General features: G+C 45.5%; 1 protein-coding gene across 1 annotated transcript in view; it reads left to right on the top strand.

The window, feature by feature from the left end:
- The window catches only part of FRMD4A (FERM domain containing 4A), a 422,369-nt gene extending 411,160 nt beyond the window's left edge, over positions 1 to 11,209 (top strand). The window contains exons 19-23 of the mRNA XM_006872593.1: positions 747 to 984; positions 1,841 to 2,008; positions 4,062 to 4,918; positions 7,658 to 7,754; positions 11,140 to 11,209. Of these exons, the coding sequence (XP_006872655.1) occupies positions 747 to 984; positions 1,841 to 2,008; positions 4,062 to 4,918; positions 7,658 to 7,754; positions 11,140 to 11,209 (1,430 nt within the window). The remainder of the gene's footprint in view (positions 1 to 746; positions 985 to 1,840; positions 2,009 to 4,061; positions 4,919 to 7,657; positions 7,755 to 11,139) is intronic.
- Positions 11,210 to 12,274: the final 1,065 nt, after the last annotated feature.

Here is a 12,274-nt window from a genome sequence, read left to right as displayed (position 1 = left end):
CCCCTGTGGTCCAGTGCATTATCCTGCAGTGCCACACCAAAACTCCACCAGGATGTAAGTTAACAAAACAGCTAAAAACCCATGTGCTCATGAAGCTTAAACTCCCCAAAGCAGACACTTGGTATCTGTTGAAAGGAGCCTTACAATATAATTGTACCTACAGTTTGCTGAGGAGCCCTGGTGGCATAGAGGGGTAGTAGGCATCGGGCTGCTAACAACAAAGGCCAGTGGTTCAAACCCACCATCCATTCCACAGGAGAAAGATGCACTGTTCCACAGGGAAAAGATGAGCTGTTCCACAGGAGAAAGACGAGTTGCTCCACAGAAGAAAGCCTCGGAAACCCTATAGAGCAATTCTGCTCTGCCCTGTCGATCACTATGAGTAGGAACTGACTTGAGACAGCCGTGGGTTTTGGGTAAAACCATACCCTATCCTTCACCCTCTACCACAGTTTTACTGTTTGTTATAAAGCAGTCTTTTGTTTATGGTATTTAATAAAATTCAGACCTCACTCCATTTGTGTCTAATCAGCAGAGTGATCTCTCTTGCCATTTACTTCTACGTGGGGTTTAAGTTTAGTTTCTTCAGGTTTGGCTTGGCTTGTCCTGACTCGCCTTGGCTACTGAGGAAGGAGTCACAAGGCGCTCCTCAAAAGAGTGGGTTTGCCTGTCTGCTTCCAAGGTGTTGATGTAACAGCAGGATGGCCTTTGCTCAGCTCTTCTCCTTCTCTTTGTCTTTTGTGCAGAAGACTCTCAGGTTACCAGCACAATATCCCCCTTGCAGTCTCCTCACAAGGGACTCCCTCCTCGGCCACCATCGCACAACAGGCCCCCTCCTCCCCAGTCCCTGGAGGGACTAAGGCAGATGCACTATCACCGAAACGATTATGACAAGTCACCAATAAAGCCCAAAATGTGGAGTGAGTCCTCTTTGGATGAGCCTTATGAGAAGGTCAAGAAACGTTCCTCCCACACCCATTCCAGGTGAGGAGGGACTGGGTCCAGAAGGCCAAATATAGGTCATGTGAATGTTCTGAGAGAAACAAATGGCTGTCCCAGGTAGCATTCACAAATTACAAAAGCCACATCAACCTGTTTCCTCCTTTGTCTGCCTTGCGACAATACTGTGACCACAGCCCCCTCTACTGCTGACCCCTATGAAGTACAAGTAGATCATTCAGTTTGCGTTTTGGCTCACAATCAACCTGTTGGCAGTTGGCTTTAAGGTTGTTTAAACTTTACAGTAATTAATTAGAAAAATCTTAGGCAGCACTGTTCTAAAATTGGCCAGTGAGAGAGTCCACTAATGTTGATTCTAGCGTGATTTGAAACATGAGACCATCATCCACCAGAATTCAAGAACTTGACAACTGTAATCTTACCCTGGCAGGATCATCAGCTCATTAATGGACTGATATTTCTGAGATGCTTTTTGAAGGCAAAATGAAATGCTTGATAGGCATTTTTGCTTCAGTTCTGTTTTTCTAATTTCTTTTCATTAGACTCCATAAACGTCTAAGTGAATGCCTGGTCAGGTCAATGTTTGTCTCTTGGAGAACAGAACCTGTGGTTGAGGGCAGGGGGGTTCCCAGAACAGTCTCACTGTGCCTGCTACAGAGAAGGATATTAAGAATCTCCTTCCCACGCTGCCTTGGGAGGTCAGGGACAAAGAACTTACTTCACCCACTGCTGGGAGAAAGACTGAGAGCCCAGGGTAGAAACAAGAGGGGATGATAGGCTTTCTGGACTCCCAAGTTTTATGTCCCTTGGCTAGTTAGCTACCTGAGAAAAGGTGCTGTTTTTTCTGGAAATGACCAGCCTGGCTTCCTTTGCTTTGTAGTAGCCACAAGCGTTTCCCTAGCACAGGAAGCTGTGCCGAAGCAGGTGGGGGAAGCAGCTCTTTACAGAACAGCCCCATCCGAGGCCTCCCACACTGGAACTCCCAGTCCAGCATGCCATCTACACCAGACCTCCGGATCCGGAGTCCCCACTACGTCCATTCTGCTAGGTGAGTCTGCAGGCCTTTGGGCCCTTCATTCCACTGTGCCAGATCTTCCTTGGTAAAACTAGACATTGCTGGCCACAAACTGGCCCAAAGACCTAGTGAACAAAAGCTAGGGCTGAACAAGTGGGGTAGGTTTTCCTTAAAATGTAGAATAAAAGACTGAATTGAAAAAGTGAGGTGGTGGTGGTTATGTGCCCTGGAGTCGGTTCCGACTCATAGCGACCAAGGCTGTGAGTATAGGGTTTCTGAGGCTATAAATCTGTATGGGAGCAGAAAGCCTCATCTTTCTCACACAGGAAAAAGTGAGGTAGGTTCTCCCTAAAATGAAGCACAATAAAGACTGATGCTGACAGCAACAGTGGTTTAGGCAACAGACCCTTTATAACCCACTGTGCATACCCAGTGGGCAAGGAGTCTGCCAGAGAATCCACAGGTATCTGGAGGCACAGAATGCTAGCTGCACTAGCAGAGCAAGAGTTCTGGACCAGAACCACCTCTCCTGAGGCTCATTTATGCTGGGCTTCCTTTAAATGGTTCAAGCTGTATTTATTAAAGAGCAAATGGGAGAAGCAAATGTTAACCTTCAGTGATTCACACCTTTAATTTTCTAAAGAAAGAAGTAAAAGCAAGGTCATCATTCCATTTTGTCAAAAACAGATTCCTAGGGACCCTACCTCAAAGGACAGATGGTGTGATCTTTCTCAAATCATAGATTGTTTTTTATGGGATAAGACTGACCTCTTTCCAGGGAAATGCTGCCATTCATCCATCCATTCATGTAGCACACATATGTATCAAGTGTTTCTATGTCCCAGGTCCTCTTCTAGATGCTGGGGAGACAGCAGTGAACCAAACAAACCACACCCCTGTTTTCATCAGACTCACTTAGTGAGGAATCACCTTAAAGAAGGAGTCCCTGGGTAGCACAGTGGTTAAATGCTTGACTTAACTAGCAGAAAGGTTGGTGGTTCAAAGCCACATAGAGGCACTTTGTAAGAGAGGCGTGCCAACCAGCTTCTGAAATGTCACAGCCCTGAAACCCCCAGTATGAAGCAATTCTGCTCTGAACTCATGGATTTCAATCATGAATTGAATTAAATGCAAAGGCAGCTAACAAAACTATTACAAATAAGTAGGCAAACAAATAAATGGTAAGGAAAGTGAATAGGCATAGAGAGTGAAGGGAGAAAGAATCTTTTAAATAGAAGCATCAGAGAAGGGTCCTGTAAGATGGCGACGTTTGTACAGAGACCTTAGTGAGTTGGGGTAGAAGCTTCCACTGTCAGGGAACAGCACGGACAAAGACCTCATAGGCAGACACACTTGACCAGTGTGGCTGGGATTGACTGAGGAGGGGAGAATGACAGTGGATAGGACCAAAGAGGCTCTTGAGGGCCAGGTCATAGAAGGTCATGTGATAGGGACTTCAGATTCACCTCACACTGACAGTGGCCATGATTTTCACGTGTAGTCTCAGCTTACAGTAACATTATTTGCCATGTGATATTGATAGGTGTGGACTCGAATGGATGGATAGATTATAAACAAAGAAAGGGTATTTTAGAAATGGAAGTCTATTGACAGTTTTCATAGTAATATTTAGTTGAAGTGCCTCTATTGGACTTCTTTGGCGTTAAAAAAAAAAGGGGGGGGGAATTCATACATAATACTAGAATAGTGATTCTTTTTTAGTTCTCTTTGTGTATGGAGAATCCTTTATAACCTTACTAAAATAAAAAAAGAAAGTGCCCAGAGATTGTATATTTTTTCCAGACGACTATGTTCTGAGTTCTGGGCCTGCTCAGCCGTACTTCCCACTGCGAATTCAGGGGAGGCGCTGGACTCTACTGGAAACTATATGAAGCATCTGGATTCTTAGGGCAACTCTGCCTTCCGGTCTCAGGTCCTAGGCACTCATTATTTTCTAGAGGGTTAAACCTGCCTGGTGTTTGCTTTTTCCTAAGTCCAATTATCAGAGGGTCCTTTGTGCTCTCTGTGCCTTCCCTCCCCCTCCTTCCCTCCCACCCCCAGACCAACCCGAGCCATCTCCCCGCAGGTCAGTGGACATCAGCCCCACGCGACTGCACAGCCTCGCACTGCACTTTCGGCACCGGAGCTCTAGCTTAGAGTCTCAGGGCAAGCTCCTAGGCTCCGAAAACGACACCGGGAGCCCCGACTTCTACACCCCAAGGACTCGTAGCAGCAACGGCTCAGACCCCATGGACGACTGTTCCTCCTGCACCAGCCACTCCAGCTCGGAGCACTACTACCCAGCTCAGATGAACCCCAACTACTCCACGCTGGCTGAGGACTCGCCATCTAAGGCCCGCGAGCGCCAGCGCCAGCGGCACAAGTCGGCGGGCAACCTGGTGTCATCGAACTCAGGGAGCATGCCCAACTTAGCGGCGCGCAATGGTGCGGGCCCGCACGGCGTCTACCTGCACAGCCAGAGCCAGCCAAGCTCACAATACCGCATCAAGGAGTACCCGCTGTACATCGAGGGCAGCGCCACGCCGGTGGTGGTACGCAGCCTGGAGAACGACCAGGAAGGCCACTACAGCGTGAAGGCGCAGTTCAAGACCTCCAACTCCTACACGGCCGGCGGCCTGTTCAAGGAGAGCTGGCACTGCGACGAGGGCGATGCTGTGCGGCTGACACCGTCGCGCTCGCAGATCATCCGGACTCCGTCGCTGGGGCGCGAGGGCGCCCACGACAAGGGCCGGGCCGCCGTCTCGGACGAGCTGCGGCAGTGGTACCAGCGCTCCACGGCCTCGCACAAGGAGCACAGCCGCCTGTCCCACACCAGCTCCACCTCCTCCGACAGCAGTTCCCAGTACAGCACCTCCTCCCAGAGCACCTTCGTGGCGCACAGCAGGCTCACCAGGATGCCCCAGATGTGCAAGGCCACATCAGGTGAGGCGGTCAGGGGAGGGGCTTCGCACCTGGGTGTGAACCGCTCAGTCAGTTTCAAGGCTTCAGGAGAGATCATTTACCCTAGGAACCTGCTGCCCATCAGGTGTGTGAGACTAAACCCCGCCCACTCTTAGGGGCTGGACGGGGTGGGGCCAGTGCAGCTGATTCTCTTTAGGGGGCGGGGCCAGCTCGTTTGCTTCCAAGATCCTCAAACCAGCTTTCCTTTACAAGGATACAAACTTGGTAGTATCACACTCTTCATCAGGGTAAAGGTGCCCTGTGACTGGATAAAATGACTTCACATAACTTTCTTAGATTTCTGTCTACAAGGAATCCCCCTCCAAACAAAAGAACCAATCTCCCTATCATCATTGAATTCCCGCTCATAGTGATTCTGTAAGACAGGGTAGAACTGCTCCGTGGGGTTTCCAAGACTAACTCTTTACAGAAGCAGACTACCTCAGCTTTCTCCCATTGCGCAGCTAATGGGTTCAAGTCCTTGACATTAGTTAACAGCCTAATGCTTAATCACATCACCAGGGTGTAGTAGTTACAAGTCTGACAGCTAATCTCAAGGCTGAAACCACCAGTGGTTTTGCAGAAGAAAGATGAGGCTTTCTGCTCTGGTATGATTTATTACCTTAGAAAGTCCATGCAGGGTCACTGTAAGTCTGAAGCACCACCACGGCACACAGTGACCACCACCAGGGCGTCTTGCTTACAAGTGTCTATAAAAGCAGGAGAGCTAGTCCAGCATCCCCTTATGTCCACCTCCTTACCTTCTTCTCCACCTACCTTGCCACCAGAGCATCAACTTGAGCTCTTTGCTATTTATCCAAAGGTGCATCTTGACCCTGTTTTCTACCCTTGCAAAGGCAAGCTGTTTTAGGGGTTTGGCTTAGGTCTTGAAGCCCTGAGATTCAGCCAGTGTCTCCCCAACACAGGGCAGATGGCCATGAAATGAAGTACCTAAGCTCTGCCTTTGACTTCACCAATAACTTAACAGATAACTTGGCTGCTCCCTGCTTTTCACAGTTCATAAATGAAATATCATTACCAACAAGGAACTTTGGGAAAGTGCTATCTGTAGCCTAATATTGCCCTTTAAAATTTGATTAGGAAACATATTCCTGTTCTCAAGAACACTGAGTAAGTAAAAAATGGAAGGAAACATCCTTTTCCTGTAGAAGTTACATTTCCTCCCCTCTCCAAGAAATAAGGATAGTGGTATATTCGAGCAAGTCCCATAGACCCGCACTCTTCTCAGTACCAGCTGAGACGGTTTAATGTGATTGATACGTTCACATCTGTCACTCTAAAGGGACAGGGAGACTTGTAAAGCAGTAAGGCATCCTGTACCATACACTGATTGTGAGAAAGGAAAGTGAAGGAGGATTTGAAACAATGGAAATGATAACAAGTGTAAAAATAAAATAAGTCAGAGCAAATGAAAAGATATTGACTTGTAACTGAAAAGAGGGTTGTTTAAGTGAGGGCAAAGATCAGAAACAGGAGTTAATGAAAGTTAATGGAATGATGGAATTTGAGGTGCCAGCATTCTGTTGTAGCAATCCTATTGACTTGTTTATTATAGTTCATTGACCCAACAACAACCTCCAGGAGTCAGAATAAAAATGATTAGGGCAGTCGTGAGTATGCCATAGACGTCCAAGTCTGAGAACCTTCTCTGTATCCCTTCTTCATCTGTAAAATATACCCGGTGAAATTTGCCACTGACTTCCCAGGAAGGTTTTGAGAATGAATAAATGAATACAGCATATATGCACCATTTAAAAGTATATTCCTCAGTGACCCTATTAGAGCCAGGACTTTGTAAATATCAGAAACAAGAATGTTTTATCAAAATTATGTTGCTGTTGTTGTTAGTGCTGTTGAGTCGGTTCCAACTCAGAGCAACCCTGTATAGGGTCTCCAAGGAGCAGCTGGTGGGTTTGAACTGCCGACGTTGTGGTTCACAGACCAGTGCTGATCTTACAGCACCACACCAGGGGTCCTATCAGAATTATAGTACAAATCTAATAGATTTGATTTGCTCAGAGAAATGAGGCAAATCTTTGCAAGCAGTTTAAACTAAAGTTTTAAGAAGCTGTATCTGAGATTTACTAATGAAAGAGATTCCCTTTTCCAGGAAAGCAAAGGACTCATTTAAGTAGGATTTATTCCTACAGAAATTTCCTAACAGAACTTCTGTGCTGTCCACATCTTTTCGCTTCCACCAGTCAGAGTTGGGTGGAGCTACTGAAAGCCCCACCCCTTTTGGAGTATACTCAAGCCTGGAACAGCAGAGAGTTAGCTCTGAGAAGTCTTCTGGAGTCCTCGATTTGTAATGAAAATCCTAATTTTAACACATTTGGACCACATCTGGAATGGCAACTCCAGAGAAATAGGTCCTCCCTCAGACACGAGGGTGGCTTCAGATGGTTGATGTGCAGGATGTGATAATGCTATGGCCACTTCCCCATGGAAAAGAGGGCGCCTAAGGTCCCAGGTCAGCTAGACTCTGAATGAGTTACATGGTTTTGAGGAGAAAATGTAATAGATAGGATGGTGGGGATGGGGTGGGGGCATTTCCCACTCTGACCTTCTCATGGGGTCACAGCCAGCATCCCTGGGAATGGTAAGTCCTGACCAGTGGGTTCTTGTAGTGCAGTGACTTGTAAACTCCTTCACCTGTGCCTGAACCCCTTCTCCTGTCTGCCTTTCCCATACCACCTATAGCTGCCTTACCTCAAAGCCAGAGAAGCTCAACTCCGTCGAGTGAAATTGGAGCAACCCCCCCAAGCAGTCCCCACCACATCCTAACCTGGCAGACTGGGTGAGTTTTCTTTTCCGACTGATTGTTAGTATCCTTGTCAGTTAGGAAGAGGGTAGGGATAGAAGAGATTCAAGTGATACAGGAGTTCACAGCAAAAGAATGCTGGATGCTCCTTACCACTGGGAAAAAAGAAGCGAGGACTGTGTACATGGAACTTATTTCTTTCAAAAGAAACACCATGAATTGTTATTATCATCCACCCCTCCCCAGTGCCATCCCTTGATACAAGAAAACAAACATGGTCTTCTCTGTAAACCTCAGTTCACAATAAAAAGTTAAAAACAAACAAACCCAAATGCATTACTGTAGAGTCGATTCTGACTATAACAACCCTAGAGAACAGAGTAGAACTGCTCCATAAGGTTTCTGAGACCCAATCTTTATGGAAGCAGGCTGCCAGATCGTTTTTGCCAAAGAGCAGCCAGTGGGTTTGAACCTCCGACCTTTCGGTTGCCAACCCATTGCTTAACTCTCAGTGCCATCAAGTCTCCTCTCCTTTATGCTAGGTGAATTGCCTCCAGAACCGTGCTTCTTTGACTCAGGTTCTAGACAGAATTGTTCCCCCATTAGATTGTGACTACTCAGTCTTGACCATAGGAGGCCAACTTCAAAATGCCAGGCAAAGTGAGTGAGGCAAGAAAAGGGACTTCCATTTCCCTGACCTGGGCCCTGGGCCAGATGTTTGCATGTTTCTTAGTGTATACACTCTCTTACTATCAGGATGTGTCTTAGGAAAAAGCAGGAGCTTCAGACCCCATCCCTGTCCTTGGCAAGGACTTGTTTTCAATCAACAAACAAAGGGATCAAGTACTTGAGCTTCTGTTTGGGGTCATGCAACACTTTGGGAAGTGAAGAGTGTTGTGACAGTTACACAATATAGTGAATGTAATTAATGTCTAACTGAATTGTAGACTTTACAATGGAGAAAATAGCAACATTTTTTGTTTGTATATTTTACCACAATTAAATTTTATTAAAGAAACCAAGTACCTTTGAGACTTTGATTAGAAGCTGCTCACGAAAAAATAATAAAACTTGGATCCTTTTACAGTTTTAAATGTAAACAAGAGCATTATAATCCAGTTGGACGTTTAGAATGTTAGGGTCTAGTAAAGAGTCAGGTGGACACACCTACCCTGCTTTCCTCTGCTCTGTTGGTTCTAAGGCATTGCCTCTAAAGTGGATGCTAAATTCTCTCATTCCTTATTGGTAAAAGGAGGACTCTTGCTCTTTACGCAGCTCTTCTGTCATCCTTTCTAGTTAGATGGGAATGTCTGGGAAAAGTTGGCCTTTGTTTTTAAGTTCATCATTAGAAAACAAGGTGCAGAATGAACTCCACTGCGTGCATTTCAGGCTCCCATGCTTGGCTGGCATTGTTTATACGTACTTGTTTATCTGTTGTTGTTGTTAAGTGCCAAGTCGGTCCCAACTCATAGAGACATTGTGTGAGGGGTCGCTGGTTTGAACCAGCTTAACCTACAATGCCACACCAGCATTCCTGTTTATCTGAGGTGACTTTAATTTAAACCAGGCTCACTGGAAGCTTAGTTTTTGACAGAAGAGAAGGGGAGCAAATGTTTATTGAAGCTTGCTGGGTACTCACAGTCTAGGGAACTGCTTCTAATGTACAATTAGCTCATATAATCCTCGCAGCCACCTTAAAAGGAAAATAGCTTTCGTTTTTAGAGGTGATGCTCAGAAAAAAAAAAAGGAAAATAGCTTTCGTTTTTAGAGGTGATGCTCAGAAAAAAAAAAAAAGTGTCTTGCCAAAACCACGCAGCTACTAAAGGATGGAGCTGGAATTTCAGCCCCGTTCAATGGGACTACACAGGTGGTTCTCAAAGTGTGGTTCCCAAGCCTTCAGTGTCAACATCACCTGGGATATTGTCAACTTGCCCAGTTGTTACCAAGTTGATTCCAACTCAGGGCCATTCTGTGTGTGTCGGGGGAGAACATTCTGTATGTGTGTTCCATAATGTTTTCAGTAGTATATCGCCAGGCCTTTCTTCCAAGGTGCCTCTGTTTGGACCCAAACCTCAAACCTTTAAGTTAGAGTTAACCATTTGCACTACCTAAGGGCTCTTGGATCTTAATAGAAATGCATATTTCCAGGTCCATTGCTGACCTACTGAACTAGAAACTCTGGGGTGGGTCCAAGCAATCTGCCATTTAACTAGCCCGCCACTGAATCTGAAGTATGTTAAAGTTTGACAGCCACTGAAATAGACCATTCTGCCTCTTATTCCTTGTTTAATTTGGAAGACCTGTAGGTTCCAATCAGGAGAAAGATGAGGCTTTCTGCTCCTGTAAAGATTTATAGCCTCAGAAACCCTATACGTCAGAACTGACTCTACGGCACATAACCACCATAGGTTCTGAAAGGAACCCTGGTAGCACAATGGGTTAAGAACCGGGCTGCTAACCCAAAGATCTGCGATTTGAACCTACCAGTCATTCCACAGGAAAAAGGTGAGGCTGTCTGCTTCTGTAAAGATTTGCAGCCTTGGAAATTGTGTGGAGCAGTTCTGCCCTGCCGGGTCGCTATGAGTCAGAATTGACTCAATGGCAGTGGGTGTGGATTTGGGTTAGTAGGTCCCAACTACAATGTTCTTTTATCAACTACTACTGCTTGATCTGTCTTTTGGGCAGTAGGTACCCCTGGGTCCTCATTACCAAATCGTTGTACCATCAACACCCCACTTCTGGCTATATGACCGGGCAGCTTCCTATGAGCCATAGGTCCAAGAGTCTCACCATGTGCATCACACATAAAAGAAGGTCACAACTTCTACCTATATGGTTCTTCCAGTGGCTAAACCATCTTATCTAGAAAAAGAAGTTTCAAATCTCAAGAGCGATCTCTGAAGCCTCCCAGTTTCTTGAGTCATGCTGATTCTCACCTGATCCAAGTATGTGGTTATATCATTTGACTGAGAGCATGCTGAAATTTAAGTGTGCCCCCCCCACATACCTACACACTTAGCTTGTTTTCAAATCTCTCTGTGCTTCACTGCATACTGGTATAGCTAGTGACAACTCCAGACACATTTGAAACCAAAAGGTATTGATCCTTGAAGTAAATCAGATTGAATTGAATTATCACTCACAAATAATAACTGTTCTGTAGGATGCAATGAAAAAATGTGACAACAGGTAAAAAAAAAAAAAGTATTAAAAGTATACTTTCCTAACAAAACTGAAGAGGTCTTTTGACTCAAGCATGGGTGTTGAAAGTTCTGTATGACTTATGTCTCTACCACTAACACATGGATGTATGATCAGCTAATCTTCCCAATGTATTAATAAACTATTAATCATGTCTGTGTCAATTCCTCTCTTTAACATAACCTCTCTTCTCTTCCTTCCTCTGCTTTCCTCTGTTCAGAGAAGCAACAGAAAACTCACCCATTATGGATGGGTCTGAGTCTCCAACTCATCAAAGTACTGATGAATAGAGGTATTGTAAGGGGCTGTTTTGTTCTTACAACCCTTCCCCCTTTTGTGTCCATGAGAGTGTTTGATTCCAAATGTGCTGCAGATGTGTCGGCTTTACCCATGTCATGAGTTCCAGAAGGAAACATCTGTATAGTGTGGAAGCCATTATTTTTATGTCCTGTTTCTAGATACATGCAGAACTCTTAAGTTTATATGTGTGTTTTTACATCACATGTTACACAGTCTCAGTGCTCCTTCCCAGAAAAGACCCCAAATTATGTTTTAGACTTTCCCAAGCTCTCTCTCCATGCAAATACTTTAGACATTTCTCCTGGTTTAGTAGTCAGTGTCCATGAAAAGCATAACATCACCGCACCCGAAATTTCGCAATACTGCGGGCAAACTGAGTTGGCGCAGAAGCCCCTGAAAATCTCTCCCGAGTTCTCCCCAGCATTCTTGAGTGACAAGTACATGCTGTACCAAATGCTGGGGAGCTATACACAAGCACCCCTCTCTGTTCCACCGCGTCACCTGGGAGCGCATCAGACAAGTAGAGTACTGGGCCCTGCCCCAGCCTAGTGAATCAGAAGCTGCATTTTCGAGAGCTCCTTGGGTGAATCCTAAGTTTATTCTTATTATGTTCTGAGGAGCTTTTATTATGTTCTGAGGAGCTCTGCTTATGCAACAATGAAGGCACTCCACTGCTAACCAAAAGGTTGGTGGTCTCAACCCACCAGTCACTCCGCACGAGAAAGATGTAGCAGTCTGCTTCTGTAAAGGTTTCCAGGCTTGGAGACCCTATAGAGCCGTGCTACTCTGTCAGAATCTACTCTACAGCAACTGGGCTTATTTTGTTCCAGGAACTGTGCTATACACTGACATGCCTATGATTAAGAATTTAAACCTCCATCAGGAGATGTAAAAGAGGAATGAGAAAACACAGCCCATACGCATTAAGTGCTCGGAGGAAAAAACAAAGTGCTAAATGATTCAGAGGCATGAATCATCCAGCATTAATGCAGTGCATTAATCCACAGCACCACACCAGGACTCCATTAACCCACATGTTGTTGTTGTTAAGTGCC

This window comes from Chrysochloris asiatica, unplaced genomic scaffold (assembly GCF_000296735.1).
Source record: "Chrysochloris asiatica unplaced genomic scaffold, ChrAsi1.0 scaffold00206, whole genome shotgun sequence".
Classification (NCBI taxonomy): domain Eukaryota; kingdom Metazoa; phylum Chordata; class Mammalia; order Afrosoricida; family Chrysochloridae; genus Chrysochloris; species Chrysochloris asiatica.
This window is presented reverse-complemented; position numbering and strand designations above follow the sequence as displayed.